Source organism: Rattus norvegicus, chromosome 14 (genome assembly GCF_021556685.1).
Source record: "Rattus norvegicus strain SHRSP/BbbUtx chromosome 14, alternate assembly SHRSP_T2T, whole genome shotgun sequence".
NCBI classification, from domain to species: domain Eukaryota; kingdom Metazoa; phylum Chordata; class Mammalia; order Rodentia; family Muridae; genus Rattus; species Rattus norvegicus.
In genome coordinates, this window is record NC_141547.1 from 11273278 (window position 1) to 11296597 (window position 23320).

The 23320-nt window shown below is 42.1% G+C and overlaps 1 protein-coding gene across 2 annotated transcripts; it reads right to left on the bottom strand.

Annotated features, from left to right (window-relative positions):
- Nucleotides 1-863: 863 nt before the first annotated feature.
- Nucleotides 864-23320, bottom strand: Fgf5 (fibroblast growth factor 5). 2 transcript variants are annotated; one of them, NM_022211.2, is given in 3 exon segments: nt 864-2713; nt 15519-15622; nt 22805-23320. In NM_022211.2, coding segments are annotated over 3 exon segments (801 nt in total). In that variant the 5' UTR covers nt 23154-23320; the 3' UTR covers nt 864-2365.

Here is a 23320-nt window from a genome sequence, read left to right on the forward strand (position 1 = left end):
TTCCCTTAACTTAAGGAGCGTTCTGTTCAACTGTGCATTAATAATTAATTAACCGCATAGTGCCTGTAAATTTCAGATCAGTGTAATTTAATTTCTTTTCAATTTTAGTATGGCTTCAAATTCTGAAGTTAATGAATCCTGACTTGTATATACTACATATTCGGCTGCTCTCCCGACGTAACCTTGATATGTTAATTAAACCAAACTCAAAGTGCAAGAAAAGCTACACTTAGAGCAGAGTGGTATTTAGCTGACTTGATATATACTAATATGTTAACTATCATCTGTTCCTTATTTATTAACAGGATGAGGAAGATCTGTTTTTTTGTGTAGCCTACTAACTTGATAAATACTTCACGGTTTTCAACATGACACTTAAATCCACCAGAAGAGGATTTATAGCATGGTCCTGTGTAGACAGGGTCATGGGGTAGTCATATAGGAGTTTGACATAATCTGTTCTTGCAGAATACCATTGTCTCCTCGAAATCGGGAGAATTCTCAGGTATATGCTAATTAAAATTTGCAGCAATTCATTTCTATATGTGTTACGTGTGATATTCGGTCAACTTACCGACTTTAATTCTGAGCATATTATATATAACAGATAACAAGTAGCTTGTTCCCATTCAAATAATGCAACTTGTGTGTTTGTGCCACTAAGTCCAGTTTTGATGTGTCTTAACTGCATTTGTGTCCCAAAGCAAGCCATAGTTCATTTTATTTAAAGAGTTGATCAGTATCGCATGAATGCTTTTTGCTCTACAAAAGGCACACATCTAATGGTCATCTCTGACTTGCTCTACGAAAGGCACATAATATGTAATGGTCATCTCTGACTTGCTCTACGAAAGGCACACATGTAATGGTCACCTCTGAGTCTTTATTGCAACACTTAGGAACATAAGGTGAACACTTATACTCCATAGATCTCCATAAAAAAATGATTATCCAAGAAAATAAATTTAGTAACTCTTCATAAGTTAAACTATTTGTGAAGTCCACCCAGCGTTTGGAATTCCGGTTGAGGATGAAGTGTCATTCTCAGTTCATCAAATTCCCAAATTAAGCTCCTGCATCACGAGATGCTTCTGGGGCGTGTCAGGTTTTCTTAGAGCAGAGCGGACCCACTCATCGAGGTCGTGACCTTTAGGATAGAAAGCTCAACAGGTATTTGACTGAATAATAGAAGTGTGCTTGAGCATGAGACTTGACGTGAAAACCTGGTTAGTGATTCTTCTCCTTCAGCTACACACACACACACACACACACACACACACACACACACACACACATGCGCGCACCCTGATTAGCTGCTCCCTGTGGGTTCATACAGTAAGGATGACTGGAAGTCGTAGAAGTACTTTTAAGCACTCCAGTTTCCTCCAGTTTCATAGTGTATGCTTGACGGACAGAATAAAACTTATTCTTCCAGCTGTTCTTGAATGAGGACAGGGCGGGGGGGCGGGGCACACATAAAAGGAGAGGAAGCCAAAGACAGAGTCAAATCTCAGCCAAAGCTTCACACTCAGCCTGTGTTTGCCTCCGTCCTTCTTTATACCCAACCTTTCAATCCATCAAAACGTCCTCAAATTTTCGTCCTTCCAATCGAGAGCCCAGCCGCTAACGTGGCCAGATTCCACGTAGAATGCCATGACTTTATACACAAATAACACACCTCCACGCCGAGCCTCTGGCGCTTTGAAAGCACATTTTCTAAAAAAGTCTTAAAACGTAGAACTAAACCTATACGATTTGAGGTATCGCTAAAATAAAGTAAACAATGCTGTAGAGAGAGAAAAACTCGAAGGAGATCCAGATCCTACCACACAAGCTACCAAAATGTTTACAATCGGCGAACGGCAACAAACCAACTGCTTGTGTCACATTAATTAAAATAATAGAAGTAAGAAAGTATGCTCAATGTTGAGGTACCTTTAAAAAAAAAACCCAAAAGTTTATAAAATATTTTATCTGCATCAAAATATTCTTTGGAGAACAAAAATAAAAATGTATCATGTGTGTTCTTCCCGGTTGATCTGTAAAAGTCAGAAAAATACACAGTCCGGGGTATTGAACGGTCTGAAAATCCATGATGCTAAACATCCTCTAATCTCGAAGCCTTTATAACCTTAGTGATCCGTAGGGATGTGCTCCCTGGATCGCTACGGAGAATCCCACTTCTGTTTCTATTTAAAATTTAGAAAGCAGTTTAGTTCCAGTCAAAGCAGAACAAATGACCTGACTTCCACTCGTGCAAGCACAGCGGATGGACACTGTGTCCGAAATTTCCTTCAGGGCTCCGAGGATGCCTGCAGAAGGTCCTGAGGAGAAGAGTGGTTTCCCACAAGGCTCCGGGCGAGCATCATCCGAAGCGAAACTTCAGTCTGTACTTCACTGGGCTGGGGCTTCTGCGAGGTGGCGACAGGGGAACCTTTGGTTTCACGGGGCTGGGTGGCTTTTTCTTTTCTGGAACAGTGACGGTGAAGGAAAGTTCCGGTTGCTCGGACTGCTTGAACCTGGGTAGGAAGTGGGTGGAGACGTGCTGGGGTTTGACCCGTGGGCTGCAGCCTCTTTTGGCTTTCCCTCTCTTGTTCAGGGCCACATACCACTCCCGGCCTGTCTTTTCAGTTCTGTGGATCGCTGACGCATAGGTATTATAGCTGTTTTCTTGGAATCTCTCCCTGAACTTACAGTCATCTGTAAATTTGGCCTAGAGGTGGGAGGAAAGAGAAAATTTAAGTTGTGACAGTTTTTCAGCATACAATAAATATGAAGTCTTGAAAAATCCAAAAATTGTATGAATCTGGATCCTCGTACTCTGTTCCCTTTAAAGTTAGAGTGTGTGTTTGTGTGTGTGTGTGTGTGTGTGTGTGTGTTACAGGTGGGTTCTATATTCCTAAGCTGTCTCTGTAACACAACTTTTATTCATTATGTTTAGGTGGTGTCATTGTGAACACAAAGACTTGGAACTATTAAATTTAAGCATTATGGACTCTCATTTTTATTACGTATAAATGTTATTACTCTTTTTCAAAATACTTTGAAATTTGTACCTAAAGTTTAACTTAACATTTTCCCCTGTGAGTCAGGAAAAAAAAATAGAACTATATTCCTCAGAAACAATTGCCCAATCAAACGTGCTTTTGTGTACGCAGAGAGCCATGCTCCTCCTAGGGATGCAGTTAGCAGAGTCTTGTGAGTCTTTTCAAACAAGCGTACATTCTCAGTGTTATCGGTGTGATTCTTGATGCCAAGAAAGGGGTAGCATATGGCTTTATTAATATGGCGTGTGTTAAAGTTCTTCAGGAAAAAAAATATATTCACATATGTGGTTCAAGAAAGTACAGCTGATTCCAGGAAGGAAAAAGTCATCAGCCACGTTTCACCTGAGTCTTATCCACACCCACACAGTCAAGCTCGCTTTGATGCACAGAAAGGTAGATTGGAAGGGTCTGTCTAGGTGCAGCTTATGATAAGAGGTCATGTGACCTCCGTGCGCTGGGAGTACAATGACAGCAGCAGAGGTGGTAGGTAGGAGCTCAGGACAGCCAGCATTGCAGCTGTGTCATGTGTGAGACAGTAAGAAGGTATATATGTGCATGAGAATGCATGTGGGAACCCTTACAAATGCTGCAATGTGACTTGGGAGCTTTGTAGAAAAGAGAAGTGACGGGACTGACAAAGCAAGCCAGTGCCACCCCTAAAACAACTTGTCTCCCAAGCTGAGCAATCTGGAGGTATAGGACAGAGGGACAGTGTGGGTGGACTTCGGTTTCCTACCATGGCCTGGGACTGCCATCTAAGCTCTTATCCTTCCGTTCCTATGCAGAAGCCTGGCCTATATGGCCACTATGAGGACCAACACATTTCCCAAGATAAGGATCTGTAGTTCTGATCAAACATAAGAAAGCCCAAAACCTTGAATGATTTAGGAGTTCCTGTGCTAGTCCAGACTAACAAGACTCACAATTTCAGAGAGTCCCGTTTGTACAAAGTTCTTGCGTCTGAGAATAACGGGTGGTTTTTCCCTGCTGCGGTATGCTTCTGTGTAGAAAATGTTCTGTTCCTTGCTTTTTCTAATAATACCAAACTTTTCTCTGCAATGAAGATCACACACTGAAATCTGAACGTCTGGACCCTCAAGGAAAATCACACAAATCCATTAATAAGACTCCCCTAAAGAAGTTATTACCTCTGCAAATCCAAAAACACAACCCACCTTAGAGTGTTTTCAACATTTTTACCTATGTTTCACAGTTTAGTTTTTTGGGGGGTAAAGGGACAGGAAAAATCCAAACACCTTTCTCTGTGAAGCCCCTGGCTGTCCTGGAACTTGCTCTGTAGATCAGGTTGACCTCAAATTCATAGAGATCTGCCCGCTTCTGCTTCTGCTTCTGCCTCTAGAGTACTGGGATTAAAGTCATGTGCCACCACGACCCAGTGGTCTCCTTAGTCTTTCCCCCAAGTTCAGGCAAGCTTCTTTGCAATGGCTATGAAGAATATATATATGTATATATGTATATATATATATATATATGTATATATATATATATTCTACACACACACACACACACACACACACACACACACACACACATTCTTGTCTTTAATTCCCAAACTGCCTGCCAGTGTCTGCAGAGAAGGCTCTGTAATGACCCTTATAATAATACCATTAATAATATACATAATTTGCTCCTGGTTTGTCTTTGTAAATTCAACATATTTTTATCTATAGTTGTTTAGCTCTTTAAAAGGCTTTCAACTTAAATAAACACACCTATGATTTTAATATTCTGTTGTTTGTTTTGCTTTGTGTGAGACAAAGGCTTACTATATACCCCTTACTGGAGCTCTCATGTAGACCCGTCTGGCCTCAAACTCCCAGAAACTGTCTCCTGGCAGAGGGCGGGTTTGGTTTGTTTGTTGCTTTTACTTTACTCTTTTATGAGACAGGGGATCTCTACGTGGCCTTGACTATCCTTGAACTCACTCTGCAGGCCAGGCTGGACTCAAGGTCACAGAGCTCGGCTTGCTTCTGCCTGGGATTAAGTGTAAAGGTGTGTGCCATGCCTGGCTTCCAGTCACAGTTTTAAAATAAAAATGTCACCGTTTCAGCTGTTTGCAGCACCATAAAAAGAGAAGCCTTTTAGGAGGACGAGGTGCATCTCATTAACAAGAATAACAGGCCAAAGCTGCAAACAGGTCCGAGTTAGACTCTTGGTATTTGGGAGGGCCTGGGTTTAGTCTTTAGCATCTCAAACAATAAAACTCTTTTCATTTAACAATGTTGCCAGATGACAAGGGCACTCGGGCTTTCCAAGGGCTGCATTTAGTCTTGTTTATTCTCATGGTAAAGACACATAGTCTTTCTAAGGACATGTCTGGCACATGCTTGTACATATGCACATGTTCATATGTGATGGCCAGGGAGACTGTTCCTCCTTCAGAGGTCACAGGAGAGATGGCACTGTGCTGATGCCCTGTACGCCATGTGCAGTCCCCATTCCCTCCACATCCTACGTGAAAGCCGGAGTAAAGAGAGTCAGACTGTTTGGGTTTTCTGCATTGACGTCTAATTTGTGGTTGGTCTGAATATTTCCCCCATCTGTGATGTACCAGAGCTATTTGAGCAAATCTTTTCACGGCCTTCTTAATTAGGAAATCTAGTTTCATCTCGAAGGACTGATGGTTGCTATCAATACCCTCCCCTTCTCAAAGGTCTAACGGTGACTAAACGGAGGATCTCCAATGCAATGGTCAGTGTGGAGCATCTCGAGAGCGAGGGACCAGGGAAACATGGGCCTAGCACAATATGCATACATTTACCAAGTGAATACAATGACTCTGTAAAAAACGTTTGGAGGATGGCTTTCTAGAGTGATTTGTTTTTTTTACCTTTTTATGAAAAGTAAATCAAATAACATATTTTGATTACTTAGCCCTCCCTCATTTCCTCCAATATCCTCCATCTCCTGCCCATCCAACTCGATGCCATGCCATGCCATGCCATGCCATGTCTGTCTGTCTGTCTGTCTGTCTGTCTGTCTCTGTCTGTCTGTCTCTGTCTGTCTGTCTCTGGCTCTGTCTCTCTGTCTCTCTCTGTCTCTTTCTGTCTCTGTCTCTCTCTCTCAAACAAACAGGGAAATAAAACAGACCAGGATTTAAAAAAGAAAAAAACACAAGGAACACATGCAGACAAAACCCATACAAATCACAAAATCAAAAACCATAAAATACAAGCAAAAGACCAGTGATTTTTTTAAGTGCCCAAAGGAATATGAGAAAAATTACAAAAAGAAACAAATAAAAGCAAAACAAGCAAGCATTCAAAACCTACAAAAGCACCCCGAATTCATTTTGTGTCAGTGTCTACTACGGGGCACCGGGTCTGCCCTTAAATGTGATTTGTACACCAGTGAGACTCCACAGGAGGAAACTGACTCTTCTCGGCAATCAAGCTGTCGTTTGGATAGCTTCTGGGTTAGGAATGAGAGTGTCCAATTTCCTCTCACTTCTGGGACCCCATCTGGCTTGGACCTGTGCAATCCTTATGTACACTGCCACAGTCTCTGTTGTCCTGTGCACATCTGCCCTGCTGACTCTGGGAGACACCGTTTCCCTGACGTCCTCCAATCCCTCCATCTCTTACATGATTTCTGCCTCCTTTTCTTCTGCATCTTTCCCTGACTCCTGAGGGGGAGGGGTTTGATGATGACATCCTATCTAGGTCTGAGTGTTTCTAGGGGGATTTCATGCCACATTCTCCTTTAAATTACGAGATTTTCTAACAAAGTATATGTTTTTTAAATCATTGACATGCATCATTTCCCTGGGGGGAAGAGTAAAGTTGGCATACGTGTTTTCATCTATCAAAGGTGTGATATAGACAGGTAAATCAAATGCTCAATGAGCCACTGAAACCAGCCATAGCTTTAGCATTCACACACTGTCTGCCACTAGGGCAGCAGGGCCTCCGATCTCTGTCTTTGCTGGAGGATGGCACACCTGTAATCTTAGCACTCGGGAGGGGAAAACAAGAGAGTGACGAGGAGGTCAGTGAACATTCGTCTCAGCAAAGAAAGAAAAAATCAAAAAGAGACTTCTCCCCTATCTTTGTTTCAGTATGTTTGAATTGATTTGATAACTCTTGCTGACTGTGTAGCCAAATGGCATGGCATCTTCAGATTCTATAGAGAAAAACTATATAGGGACATAAGCCCTTGCCGTCTCCCATAATGAATTAAATTATCTGTGTATTTCTCTTTCATTTTATAAGTGTCTGGACAAATTACAATCAAGAGGCCCTGAGTTGAACATTAAAGTGAAATATTTAGACCAACTAATTTATTGTAGTTTACTATTTCTGTCAAAACAAGTAAAATTTAACCAATTAAATTATGCATGCTTAGATATCCAATCATTACGCAGAGGGAGGGGATACATGGGCTGCTAATGAAAGCAAGAACTTTTTACTGCCCAACGGCTGCGATTTCGGGTATGACTACCTAATATTTGACAAAGGGATCAACAAACAGTGCTGGTGAAACTGACCTCTGCCTACAAAAGAATTGAGTTAGAAGCTCATCTCTCACACCGCATAAAGACACGTGAAGTGGATCAAAGACCTCAACTGAACACCCAAAGTGTTGAACCTACCAGAGGAAAGCAACAGGCAGTGTATTTCAAGTTCTAGCTCCTGGCAAGTGCTTCCTGACCAGGACTCCAGTCGTGCAGGGAATACCCCAAGAATCAACGGATAGAATCCTTTGCAATTGGAAGGTTCCTATGCACAAAGAAAACTATCGGAAAGCCTGCAGAATGCCGCAAAGAGGTCCTATCTAGAATACACAAAGACCTGTAAAACTTAAACACCAAGAAAATCAAACTGCCAGTTGATAAGTGGGCATGAGGAGGCAACTCTCCACAAAGGAAATACTTGTTTCATATTTTTTTTAGGCATTCAACATCACTCAGCCATTGGGGAACTGCACATCAGGAAACTGCAAATTAAAACTACTTTGAGTTTCATCCAATTCCCCATCAGAATGGCAAGACCAAGAAATGAAATGTCAGCAGGTGATGGTGGGGATGGAGGAAGGAGGGAAGTTTATGCACTACTGACGAAGACTTTAAAGCAGTGTGGACACCATGGAAATCTATATGGACCTACTATAGGACCCAGCTATATCAGCCTGGGCATCTTTGGACACCACTCTAGCCCACTGTAGAGACATTTACACACTCATGTTTATTGTGGCATTATTCATAAAAGAAGAGAACTGCAACCATCCTAGATGACTATCCAGAGAAGAAATGGGTAAGGAGAATGTGGTACTTATACAAAGTAGCAGTTTATTCTGCTGTAAAGAACAGTGAACTCACAAACATTTCAAACATTTGGTGGGGAGTATTGTATCAAGCTAGGTAAGGGATACATAGAAAGACTAACCACGTGTTCTTTCGAGTCTTTCGGTGTTTTTATTAATGCAGGTGAGAGGTGAAAGTGGGTACAGGCCGTGACGTTAGAAAGGAGGCCAGAGGAGGGGGAAGGGAGTTAAAGAAGCTGATGCCGAGTTTGGTAGCAAACAAACGTGAGACATCAAGTGGCTGTTGGAGTTAGCATAGAGGGGTCGGGTTGAGGGAAAGGAGACAGAAGATGAATAACTACAAGCTGTCTTTGAAAACAGTGAAATCTATTACTTTGTGGGCTAATTTATTTATAAATAAATAAATAAATAAATAAATAAATAAATAAATAAGTCGTGCTTTTGATTCTACCGTGTGTTCTCACAGTGTGGAATCAATTCTAAACGATCTGTGCTTTTTCAAAAGTTCTCGCTGCCCACCTGTAATCTCTGCATTGGAAAAGCTGAAGCAAAGGATCTCTGGGTCCAGGCCAGGGCTACGCAAACAGCAGTGCTCAAAGTGTACACGACAAATGAAGATGCAGTTCATGAACGAGGTGTCCACTGGAGCGAACTTGGATAGATGGTACCTAACACACAGGGTTTATACGGCATTTCATCCCTCTCTGTCTCTCTACCCATCCATCCATCCATCCATCCATCCATCCATCCATCCATCCATCCATCCATCCCTCTATCCATCTATCTGTCTGTCTGTCTGTCTGTCTGTCTGTCCGTCCGTCCGTCCATCCATCTGTCTGTCCATCCATCCATCCATCCCTCTATCCATCTATCTGTCTGTCTGTCCGTCCGTCCGTCCATCCATCCATCCATCCCTCTTCCATCTATCTGTCTGTCTGTCTGTCCGTCCATCCATCCATCCATCCCTCTTCCATCTATCTGTCTGTCTGTCCGTCCATCCATCCACCCATCCCTCTATCATCTATCTGTCTGTCTGTCTGTCTGTCCGTCCGTCCGTCCGTCCGTCCATCCATCCATCCATCCCTCTATCCATCTATCTATCTATCTGTCTATCTGTCTGTCTGTCTGTCCGTCCATCCATCCATCCATCCACATCTATCTATCTATCTATCTATCTATCTATCTATCTATCTATCCATTTTACCATGTTTGCGTTGGTTGCCTTCTTTCTCCTAAAAATTATAAATTTGAGAAGAATCGACTTAATCTCAATAATTAACATGTTATTACATACTGGAATAAAAACAAGTATCAGCCAAAGTGTGCTGTAAGCGGTTGCCGAACTGCGTGGATCCCAGCTTCTGGCTCTACCTATGTTCAGGAAGGTTGGGCTCCCACCTTTACTTTCACTCATGTTGCTGTGTACAGCTGTGTCCTGGTGTAGGGCAATGCGAGCCCAATGGAGCTGCCTTTACCCTTTACCATGTAAGTCATATGGAGGTCCATGGAAACCCTGTTATGCTATCCCAGCAGGGCCACAGCTCCTGCTGGACACTGAACATCTTACCATTCTATATTTCATTATTCCTATGGACCAACAGAAGGGATTATTGGGTTTAATAATAACCATTCCAGTAATACAGTGGCAAATGCCAACTAGGAATTGTCCTAAAAATCAGAGAGCAGATTTATATTTTAGTTCTACATAACCTCGGAAGGCTTAAGAACTTTATACAGATATTTAAATGGCTTCAAAATAGACAACTTAAAGGACGTCGATATAACTTTTAAAAAATTAATCTTAGAGCAGATTTAAGATGCCTATTTCCCTGTCTGTATCTCTAGAGATTCTAGTTTAATAAGCGTGAGATGGGAGTCTGGACTTGAATCACCAGCAGCTAGAGAGCGGTGATGGAGTCAGGGTAAGGGTTGTATATGGAGACCGGGGGTAGAAAACAGGTCTTGATTTCTGGTGCCTTTAATAGCCCTGGCAAACTGCACCACTCCACACACGTGATTCCCCTGCAACCATCAAGATGCTATTACTTGGCCCTAAGTCCAAATAAAGACACTGACCACCTAAAGTCCCACATTTTCATGTACCAGGTTGGCTGCATAGCTCTCATCTCCTGACCAAGACTACAGTTCTTTCCATAACTCAGACTCAAGACTTGTCTCCTCACATTTGTGCAGCCCACTCACTCTGAATTTCTCCCATATTCAAAGAGTAATAAATGCTAAGTACCATCCCCCAAACCATCAGACAAATGACACACTATTCCTTGCTTTAAGCAACTTGGACTTTGAATCAATAAGTCCACTCGTTTTGCCCACATTTCTTCAACAAAGTCCTTCTCACCAACCTGACAGAAGGAAAACTTAAGAGTCTGATACAAGAATTAACTGCAAACCCATTCTGGATGGCAAATTACTGGCCCTTTCCTTTTTCCATATAAATGAGCTCTTACAATGCTAATGGCATTTCTATACCTCGATCCCATGATCTTGACAGGAAGAGGACCTCATAATAGGCTATTTTCCTAAGCGACAATGCTGCTCTAGTTTTTCTGTTTCCCCTTTTACTAAACACGCTGAGCTTGGGGGGCTGTTGGCTCCTCATTCACTGCCCCCCAGCGCTGGACATCCAGTCCAGAATCTCCTCCTGGCTAGCCAGCTGGCACACTCTGAACCCAGGAAAGGAGAATCTTCTAGTCCTCACTTGGGGCTGATCAGCACACATTCCAAGCCTGTTTCGTAAACTCTGCAATTAGCCTTCCTTCCAAACATGATCCCCTAAAACCTGGAGACATAAGAAAATAACCATTTGACCACATGCCTTTCTCTGGATAGCTAGGCCAACACAGTTTTTCCCAGTGCATAACAAGCTATCATGCATACTTCATGAAACACTTCATGAAACATACTTCATGAAACACACGTGCTATCCAACTTTCCCAACATTCGTAATTTTCCTTTCTGGGTCTAAGATACTAAAATGGACTGTAGGACTCCAAAAGGACTAGAATACTATGAGAACAGGGACATCACCCTCCCTGCCCCCCACCTCCATGCCAGTGTGAGCCTGAGAACCTTGCTTTAATTCTGATTCCTTGGCAAAAGGAAAACCTAGCAGATAAGAGGCCAACAGTGGTGTCCCAAGGAACAAAGGCTAATGGTGTGTAGGATTTGGGCTAATCTAAAAAAACTGAGGAACCACAGGTACTTGACCTTGAAATCAGAAGGAGACATTGGCGATCGCCCACCAGCTACCAGAGACCATTCCGGAAGATAGTAGAGTAGTAATAATTTCTAGACACTACAGCAAAAATTCTGTACATAGTCTTGTGTAAAACACCACTGTCACTACTGCAGGTAGCAGCTGTAATTTTCCTATTTGTTTCTACTATAAAAGCCAAACACAGGGTATTCGATAACTGTGACAGTGTGGAGTGGAATTGGTCTACAAGTGGTCTGCGTGCACACCCAGAGGGATACACACTTCACTCCTCAACTGTGTAGAAAAAGCCAGAAAGGTCCTCTGGAGGGCTTTCCGTAAAGACCTCGAACATGAAGAGCTGAAAGTCTGAGGAGGACACATAGCCTCAGAAAGGGCCTCCATCCAGAACAGGTTAAGACAGAGAACAGAGCCATGGTGATGCCTGACGAACCCTGCTGGCTCTCTAGGAAGCAATCATTCTCCCCTATTCTCCAGAGTTCCTCACACCTTTTCACCAAAGGACCAGACACACTTTCAGCCCATAACACCCTTCTCTCTTGCGTGCCACAGAGAAAGAGTGTGGATTTGGGTGAGTGGGGGAAGTGGGGACGATCTTTCGAGGAGTTGCAGGAGGGAAAACCATATATTGTATGAAGGAGAAAAAAAACCATTTTCAATTAAGTTCTTTTAGAGCATGCTGGGAATTTCACACAGTGGGGAGGTGGCTATCTTGTGCGTTTGGAATCCGTGGATGGTTTTGAGGAGAGGTGGATGTGGAAGAGGGGATGGGGTGTGAGCTTGCAACACCACCTGTCCACTCGAGGTTCGAGTAAGACTTCTATTGTGAAACTGACAAGCAGGACAATTTCTGTCAGCACCAGCGCCACCTCACTCATGCTGCTCAGTCAGGGCCGGGCTGCTGTAGTACGCCATCTTTGTCTACACCCATAAAAATGCAGCATTCAGAGCATGAATACTTTTAGGAACGCAGCAGTTCCTTTTTGTTTGACAGTTATCCTTGAGGGGTTCCCTAAGCAATGCAATGTCACCCCGGATATGTCTGTGTAAAGCTCTGTGGCAGACACATCCCCTCCCCTGCAGACTAAAATAAAGTACTGGAGAGTTTGAGGGGAAGGCTAGGGCCGAAGTAAATGTTTTGAATCCAAGGGAAGGTGAGAAGGTGGAAAATAATTTACAACTTTACACATCTAGTCTAGGATTCTCCTCTCCTCCGCTAGTTACCAGGGCCCTGTAATGTTCTTAACAATCTGCCGGTCTTCACCTTTTATGTATGGTGTAAGACTATGACTTAATCAGACACTGACTAATTCCTATAAGCACATGAAAACAATGCAATTCATTCCCAAACACAAGGCTACATCTTCAACTATCATATGCCCGCAAACCATTTGGATATCTAAAGAGGGAGTTTGAAGAGGGCACAGTTTTCCTTCAGTCCTACAACTGTGTAACCTTAGGAAAGTAACTACCCCTCTCAAGCCTCTTTCCTTGCCTCAGAGTCTGATGAGGTCATGGGAGTGGAAGGTCCTTTGCAGAACCCTGAAATTACATCACCGTAGCCTGGTGACCAGCCTTAGCTCTGTGATCGGAACCGAGTTGAAATGGACAACCCACTATTGGGGGATTATTTTCGACAGTTACCTGGCTACTTTACACATCTAACTCACTTTCAGTTCGGATGAAGAGGCCGAGAGGTGCTCTCTAAGGCCACTGCAAGGTTATGGATATGAAGCAACTCACAATCTCTGCGTTACTGAGTGCGGGGTCGTGGTTTGGGTGATAATACGGTTCTGTAAATATCAAAACCAAGTCAAGCAAACACATTGAAAGTTAGAGGAATGCCTCTTCATCGTGCTCCAGTACAGCGAAAACAGGAAACAAAGCTAGGCATAAAGCCGATAATTGCTATGATTAATGCTGTCTCTAAGCTTGACTTCTTTAAAAATAAATCACTTCATAATTTAATTAGGTTTCCACCTAGAGAGAGAAAAAAAAGCACCAATAGAAGCTCAGATAAGAGAATGGAGGTTTGGACACAATCTTGGGGCTTAATTTTTTTATCTACAGTTCAGCTCAAAGTCATCAGAATGACTTTTCTATCTAAGAGCCCCAATGAGTGACAAGACCAAGGCTTGCTTTGTACTGTTTAAAAGTCATTATTCCATGAAATAACTTTGGCCTGGCAGGATGAAAAGAATAACAGATGCTGTTTTTGCGTTATCTGCATTATTTCTCCCAGTCATCCGTAGACATTTGGGTCAAATTTCTAGAAATTAGTTACTTGCATTTGACAGAGGAATCATGTATCCTAACCTCTCGGTTTGACCCTTCTAATTGGCATCCACTTATAATACTTGGCTTTCTGCGGCAATTATCCTCTCGCTGGCCCGAGTTTCGGCTATTTTTGTATGCACTAGTACACAGATGAGAATATTTTCAGTGTTAGGATTTTACATCCCTCAGACAAACCCACAAGAGGTGATCTCCTGTCTCGTATCTTAGGGCACTGAGGTTCTGAAGGTTTGACAGCCTCAAAGCGGAACGATGGAAAGTCATTATTTTCCAACCTGGATGTGAATTTTTTAGTGACCAAAGATTATGCTTAACAAAACGAGAGATGTCTGATCCCCCCCCACCACAGAAACAAGTAAAAGGTTACTTTTACTTGTCCAGCCTTTATTTTGAAAAATTGTTAGTCCTTGCTAAAGTAAAACAACCCAGAAATGAAACAAATTGCTTCTGTAATTCTTGAAATTAATGACTAAAGAGTCTAACAAAAGGTTTCCATTAGTCCTAGATTGCAGTGGTTTGCTACATTGTGTTTAGCTGAGTGCATTTAATAATGCACACTGTTTATGGAATACTTAGAAGGTCCCAAAGGCTGCCCCTAAGGACTTTACGTGAACCATCTCACAAAATCCCAAGTAGCGACAGTGTTCTTCAAGAAGCTATTAATTCCTTCCATGCAGAGGAAAGGAAATTGTAAAGTTTCCCCATATAGAAATGTGTGGGATTCTTACTGGCTACCTAAAGGATCCACAGAGTAAAAGGTTAAGAAGCAAGCATCAGTTTATCTCATCCTTACGTTAGACTTTCAGTATGCTTTGAAAGTTACAAAAGAAATATTCAGCTATTCATTTCCTATTAGTTAAAGAACTACCTTTAACAAGTAATTGCCTCTTAAATTTATTTGGTGTTAAAAAGACTCTTCTGTCATAGAAAAATCCTAAGTAATTTTTAAGTGTGGTACATAGACACTAAGACAAATAAATTCTAGGTATAGTGCAAGCTAAGAGACAAATAATTTTTAAAATGATTATGAAATGTGTAAGTCATCTGAAGAAAACTTTTGAATGCAAGATTGATATTAAGTAATTATAGTTGAAATGACAAAAATACAAGAGAGAAATCCCCCTGCTTCATCGAGCACGGTTTCTTTCTGGGAGGTGAGAGGCTCTACAAACTTTGTCTTGTCTTTTACTTCCTTATATGGAAATACATGACAGCACTTAGACCCGAGTTCGATATCATGAATGACCTGTTGAATCAATTAAGAACTCCCCTATCTATCAAACACACATGCCACCAAATGTAAAATTTATGTGATGCCACGGAATGGCTCATTGCTGTGACAGTTCTCTAAAGAACTAACCAAGGGCTCTCTAGAAAACTAACAGTGTCCATTCATGTGCAAAGGCTGTGTACAAATACATTTGCCCTTTACAGTCTCGGAGACTTTGTTCTCAAGACAGTGAAATATCCCAGTGATTACTTACAGATACATACACATTTGATTATTCAAACATATAATTTTACCAGAGAAAAAAATTAAGTTCCTTAAGCAAATTGTCTATCTTATCTACTCATTTTGAAAACAATCACTTCACTTTGTTACAGACGTAAAAACCTGTGGAGCACTTTTTAACAAACACGAAGCGGTTTCTACTTACACTTGCATGGAGTTTTCCTTTTTTTGACATCGCTAAAAATTTGTTGCTGAAAACTCCTCGTATTCCTACAATCCCCTGAGACACAGCAAATATTTCCAAAATACCTAGGATGACAAAAAAATCCCAAAATAAAACACAGACTCTTCTACACAGAACTGTGAAGAATTCAATGTCTACGTCGGCCGTTCTCAGTCTTTACTACTGAGACCAAATAAAAGAACACGTGATGACCTTTCGCGAGATTCAGTATGTTAAAGAATGGGTAGCACTGCGTCTCCACTCGGAACGACTTATTTCAAGATTCAGAGACTTTATTCTGCTTCCTCAGTACTTCTGTGTTTGCAAATAGCAGGTTGTTGGAGGTTTTTTGTTTGTTTGTTTGTTGGGTTTTTTTTTTAATTTGACAATCGATTCTTTCCAAGCCCTAAAGGTATTGAAAGAGGCTTTTAAAATATTTTTTAAAATATTCTAATTTGTTGCTACTTCACCAGCAAGAAAAAGTCAAAAGCCTGGGAATGTATAATTTCTTACATAAAACAATCTTTTTAAAACTGTAAAAACCACACCTAAGGTACTAAAAGATATAAATGACATTACTTCTGTGAATGGTGTAATGAATTACGTTTGGAGAAGGATTGCACTTTAAGTCATGCCCTAGAAAAGAATGTCATGATCTGAATAGTGTTGTGACCGTGAATTGTGCAGTCTGTGTGCCAAGACCCTGTCTCTTCATTTCCTACAGTCATTTCACGCAGCCATGTGCCTAACTGTTCACGGCAATTCATTGAGGGCTTTAAATAAGATTCAGTGTGCATTCTGCACAGAGCTAGAAAGCCTGCCTTTCCAGTAATAAAGTCACAAAGGAATTTATATAAATACGAGTAGAGACAATATTCTTGTTAGTTGTACTTATGATATTGTTAAAATATATAGTGTATTTCATTAGGGCTGAAATATATTAATATAGCTCATCAGAGCTGAGGGAAGAAAAACCAAAGAAAACACAGAGGAGGAGAAAGCAGATCTCAACACTTGGACAAAACTGTTTCAAGATTGTACCCTGATTAAGGTATGTGGTGAGAACTCTACAGAGGGGACATTTTCCTCAGGTTTCCTTGAAAGAGCAATGTCCCCTGCAGGACTTGACCCATGTGCACCACGGTTAAATTTGCCAACAAGGACGCTGAGTCCACATAGGTGAATCGACTTACTGAAGACTTACATGGCACAGTGCAAGCTGGGCACCTGTTATTCTCACAAATGCACCGCAGTGTACTCGCTCAGCTCCGCCTGTTCAAACACTTAGAAACTCCACAAAGGAAGGGGAACACCCAGGAAACTGTTTTGTCATTGTTGTTTTGAACAGTCTTAGCCCAGAATGAGAAAAACATCTTGGAAAAATTGCAGGCATCACTCTAGCATTGTCGTCTTTTCGTGAGAATTAAAAGAAACAAAAAGAAAAAAGAAAAAAACAACCAAAAACAAACTAACAAAAAGAAACAAAACAAAACAAAACTCACCTAACAAGGATCTTGTGTTAGAGGAGTGTTAATAGATGCTAGTGTCCTGCATGCCATTTCCTCTCAAATATTTCTAAAATTTAATTTGTGTAGAACTTAATATAAAAATGGTTTGATTGTGATGCGCGTCCGAGGAGTTAGAAGCACCATCACGTTACCAGATCCTGGCGAAGGACACGGAATACTTTGTAAAGGCACACGCACCAGTTTATATAGGGTATAAGAGGTTTCGCACACATGGTGCATTTAACCTTCTGAAATTTAAAGTATACTTCACACGTATGTTATTTAACTTAATAAAATAAATTATAAAGATGTTACACATTATTATTAAAACAGGACTGTCATATCTGATAAAAAGCTATGTTTGAGTCAGAATTTAAGAATGATATTGGGGGGTTGGGGATTTAGCTCAGTGGTAGAGCGCTTGCCTAGCAGGAGCAAGGCCCTAGCAAGGCCCTGGGTTCGGTCCCCAGCTCCGAAAAAAAAAAAAAAAAAAAAAAAAGAATGATATTGGAAGCATCAGTAAAGAGTTCCAGCCTTTAGCTGGTTGGGGATGAACGTGTGAACACTACACATGTGATCAGAAGCACGGAAGGGTCATTGTGAGAGCTCTTCTTTGTAGAGTGATTGACGCAGGAGGGCAATAGGGCTGGATGATGAGCTGTTCATGGTTGTCTTCAGTGAACTCGTGGTTCTAGATGTCTGGGGACGCGTTAACTCACATAGTTATGCAGCCCAAGAAACATTTTTCTGATGCCTTTTTAAATTCAGTATATTCTGTATCTTAATTATTAGGAAGCCATGACAATGAACTTGAAGAATGTTCTGTTCTTCGTATGGATGTACTCAGCTTTATTAATGTAAACTGGTCATATGTTAGTGAAAATATACAGCAGGATCAAAGATCGAACTCTCGCACTTTCAGTCTAACTTTTGAGATGTTGAAATTAAATAATTTTATATTTACTTGGTTTACAAAACATATATGTCCTTGTTTAACTGAACAACTGCTTTCTGACCTAAGATCTTTTTTTAAGAACTCGTTTCAGCTCACTTGTATCTCAATACACTGCGTATTTTATTCTATTTGTGTTCATTATATACATTTTCATTGCAATTAATTTTAAATATGGGGAGATGATGAAATAATGCCTATGAAAGTGTTGTTTTATTACACATTGCATTGTTTGTATGATAAATTTTATTATAAAATGCACATATTGCCCTATAATGGAAAGTATGTAATTTTAGGATTTAATGTTCCTGAAAGCTTAATAATCATGTGTGTATGTGTATGCATGTATGTATGTGTGCATGTGAATATGTAAATGTGTATATAAGAATTGCAAGTTGGTAATTAATCTTTTAATCCTTAATGTAGTTTTTACCTGATATTGGAATTATTGTTAAAATCATAATTTCTAAACTAATATCAATAATGATTTCACACAGTCTGGTTTTCTAGAATACCAGCCCAATTCTGCACGACTCACAATGGGCTTTCTTTATCTGTGCTATCTGCTTCATAACGCAGATCTCAGTAACTCATTAAAGAATTCTAGAAAATACTGTAAACCCATGTGCATTAAATCATGAATTAACGCCTCCCAAGAAACATTTCTCTAAAGCTGACTTTAAAAAATTCAGTATAAACTTAAGGGAAATTTCGTGTTCACCCTGTGGATGTTAAGACAGTGTCCTTAAGCAAAATTGTGGAAGGCAATTGTCTTACAGACCTGCCAGTGACTATCTGGTATGATCTACTGTCTTGGGGACACCCCAAGGAGACTCATGTAGGGGCCAGTGACTGCCTTTGATGTTGCACTGTGTTGGGGACAAACCCCTTGTAGGTACATGTGTTTTGAGCTGCTCTTACTATTTTCTGTGTCTCTCTCCTGTTTGGGAATGGGTGTAGAGAACTCAGGATAAATTAATTCATATGTGGGTACTAAAGATGGTGTGTTATCTTTCCCAAGATGCTTATGGTTAGGAGAAGAGAAAAGGAGAGACAGAGATGGAAGGAAAAGGCCTTTCTTAGTAAAATAATCAAGGTTGATATCAAGATTGAAAGAGACAAAGTTTTTGGTGTCTCTACCATTGGTCCTTAATCCACTTACTTCAAAGGATGTCTACCCTTTAAGAATAAGTTTACCTTAGTAAGGAAAAGCATGCACAGCTCCCTTCCTGTTCTTCTTTAGCTCTCTTAATATCAGAAGGTGCTATTGATGACCGGGGACACATTATTACAGGAGAGTGCATGCTAGAACAACATAGACAGCACATGTGTTCAAAGCTTTCAATAAAGCATTTGAAAATTCCCAAAGAAAAAATATGGAGAGCCGAGGTTTCTCTACTCTCACCCATGACAACAGATATGCTCTGCCAAGTTATCAAATCTTCGTCTTGAATGATTCAATTTAGCACAGTCTTTGCTGATTAAATTAGTAACAAAATTTCCCCTTGAATTTCTCTGCACAGTAAACTCTGGTTTATTCAGCCTGGGGAAATGTCTGATGAGTGTATGATACCAAAATGGATAGTCGAATCAGACTTTCAGAACAAAGTGTAAAACTGAGGACTGTCTTAACCAACATGTGAATGAAATCTTCGTATTTTGTGTGGCTACTTTGTACATCCTTCACCTAAAGTTGTCCCTCTGAACTGCTAACTATCTAATTTCATAGTTTAAGTGGCTCAAGGAAAGCACTGTCTGGAAGCTAAACTTGACAGCTTATAAGTTAGAGCAGCTGATGTTTTCTCTTCAAGGTCAGAGCTCATAACCCCTCGTCTTGTCTGTCCTTCCTCTTTCCCCAGCATTTCCTTCCTACAAGGGTTCATATGCAAGATGCTAAATACCACAGTCTGCCTTTAAAACATGGTACCACTATTGAGGGAGGCAAACCGGGGCCTTACTAATTCAAGTACCTAAAGAGACATTTTAGTATCTGTGGCTGGAGCATGATTTTGATAGTCAAACTAAACAAATCTTCATGATTGGCAAGTACACTGATTATCAAGTAAAAATTGACATCTTATTTGACAAAAAAAGTCTTATTGTGACATCTAATAAAAAATAACTTTTATTCTGAGGGTGTTTTTTTTTTCCCTCAATGCATTTTGGCCTTTCTTATGAGACACAAACATATAGTCTAAGTAATACATAGTCCAAGGCACATGCATATATATATATATATATATATATATATATATATATGTATATACATATATCTTCAAAGTGCCCTACAGTAGTCAATTGCATGTAGATGCTTCCTTTTCTTCCGTGGCTACCTAAGTGTAAAGAGACATTTTAAATTTCCAAACTCCATGCCTCTCCCACTGCACATAAAGTCATTCACAGAGGTGTGTTGGGAACTCCTGACATCCAAAGGGCTACGACTGTGAGATTTAAGTTATGCTTTCCTTTGAGAAATTCCTGCGGAAGGCAAAGCCAGAGAAAATGCAAAAGGGAAAAGAAAACATAGCAGGGAAGTAACCAGAGCAAGCATGGTGAGGCAGGTGCCCTACATTGGGTGAGTGAATGAATGAGTTAATGAATCAATGGATGGATGAATGCCAGTCTTTTGAAAGATACAAATTACATTCCGAACGGTTGTGTAAAATCGCAAAGTTGGGAGTTAGGAAAAGGCAACTTACAAAGTTTTATTACTCTCTGCCTAGGATACATCTCCTGCTGGCTTGTGGCCACCTTTCTATGAGGATTTTAAAATAAATTAGCCCCTAGAAATAATGGGTAGCTGGCCAGTTTCTTCTTTGGATAAATGAAATCTGTTTATCTGTTCTCCCTTTTTTCCATTTGTGTTTCTGTAAATGTCCTTCTAGTGGGGCCTAGACTGTAGTCACATTCAGCGTCACTGGGCTGAAGTGTTCTGCTTCCAGAACTCCCTAGTACTCCAAAGCTACCCCAGGCAGGGCATCCCACCCTACTGCTGGATCCCTGCAACCCGGGCCTCTCCTGAGCAAGCACAGGTTACACGCAGTTGTTGCTCGCCCACAGCAGCAAACTAGAGAAAGGCTGTCTCTCGCGGGAGAACTGAATCCTGCCAAACTAGGAGAGTGAGTAGAAATACTGAAACAGAAGTAACATCTCCCTGAAGCATCAGAAAATCCACCCTTACTGGAACAGATAATTCCTCTCATACACAAAGACCAACGTTCTTTCGTGAAGAGAGGAGGTCCAGTGTGGACCATATTGGAAGCTCTGTGACTCTAATAGGATGAGAGAGAGACTAGGGCCCTTTCTGCTGGGCACAGCCTCTCCACTTGCACCTCAGCCAGCTGAAGGAGTGCTCTCCAAAGACAAAGCACGCAGCTTGCAGGCGGCACCTGTCGGGACTCAGGAGCCGGATCCTCTTAACTCACTGAAAGGGGCTGGTGGGTCAGCCGTGCCACCTGTATTTGAATTTCCAAACCCTCTCCACAGGCCCCAGCCGATAAAGTCCGTGGTTCTTGGAGCTGAGTAAACAGTGTTCTAGTTTCTGGGGACACTGGTCTAGTGAGGTGTGCCTGAGAGTCACCAGGAAAACCAGAGGGGACAGGTGACCACACAGCACTCTCTCCCGCCCCGTTTCCGCTCTCCACGGTTGTCTGAGCGGTCCCTGCTGTGGCTTTTATCTGGCGGACTGAGCCCTGCTGGAAACGCGAGGTGAACCTACTGAGAAAACACCTCGCTGGTCTACCCTGCCGAGACAGCTCCATTCACACCGCTCGGGAAACACCGCTCACCTCGGCGGCCTAGGAGCTGCGAGGGGAGTGCGAATGGCTACTGTGATGGTCAGAAAGGCAGATGGAGTGGAGGGAACGCGGGTGGGAGGGAGTGAAGGGGACGCGGGTGGGGTAGAAGCAGAGAGGAAAGGAGAGAGAACTCAGAAAAATTTCAAGTTGGATTGTCGTTTTTTTTTAAGTTGTGCTCAATTTACAACCATTTCAACCTCCTCTGTAGTTCTTTTAAAATTAAGAATTTCCATCTGTCCCTGGAAACCAAAAGCTAGCAAAGTATTGTCAGGGTCTCAGCCTACTAAACGTTGATAAACCCAGCACCCGACTTAGTTACCATCCGTCTGTCCAGTTTTCCAGATAGTGTTGCTTTCTTGCAAGCAGAACTTTGTTCTCCCGATGTATGTCCGCATAAATCCTACGTAGACATATGTAGTTGGTCTGTGTGCCTATGTATGTATGTATGTATGTATGTATGTATGTATGTGTATATGTATGCACACGTGTGAAAGGTGCCTGTGCATAGAAAGTTACATACTCATATTCATATAAAAACATAATATGGGCTACATGGGATATTTGCAGTTGGAGACTGGAAGTACTCAGATCTGTTCTTTTCATAAACTAACGTAAATTGCGTACAGGGAATTAGAGATAGACTTTGACGCTTAAAGAAAAATGCGCTTCTGGTTGATAAGTAGAAAGAAATTGTACCAGGAGGAAGATTGTTACTTCTTTCATTATGTTTTTTCCTCCAGCTATGGTGCGTGGCTGGTATTTTCGGCCAGGGCATTCTAGAAAGGAGCTGCTTGTCTCACACAGCAACCTCACCTGGGGTTAGCCATGCCTGCTACCACAGAGGGGTGCGTCTGCTCGCCCCGAGTAGACGCATCTCCGCGGAAACCCTACCGGACTATTTCCAGAACCAACTGAGTCCCAGACGCTGGGGTTCCTAGAGGTGCCCCGTGGCCCAAAGGAACACTGACCGTCCCTCCCAGAACAGGTTCTGTTGGAGAGTGAGCAACTTACTTAACACACTGGCTTCGTGGGATCCATTGACTTTGCCATCCGGGTAGATCTGCAGATGGAAACCGATGCCCACTCTGCAGTACAGGCTGCCGGTCCGGCGCCCCGAAGGGCTCCACTGGAAACTGCTGTGCTCCGAGCCGCTTCCTTGGCTGCCCGGAGAAGCTGCGACTGGGGAAGAGGCAGAAGACGAAGCAAACGTCGCGCTACTTCTGCCCCGGCTGCCGCTGGAGTCTCCCGGGTTCCTAGGAGGCGCGGGTTGCCCTTCGGGAGTGAGACGCTTCTCCCCTTGAGCCGGAGCGCTGAGGATCAGGTGGCTGCAGAAGATGAGGAAGAGCAAGGACAGGCTCATTCTTCCGGCCGCGGGGGTCCTAAGTGCATCTTGCAGGGCTGGCTCCGGGCTCCGTAGCCCCCGCGCGGCTGCGAGCCTCTGGCGCTGCCTCCCTCGCCGCACTGGGTGGACATAGCCTCGGGGAAGGGAGAGGGAGAGGGGGAGAGAGAGAGAGGGGCCACCCGAGC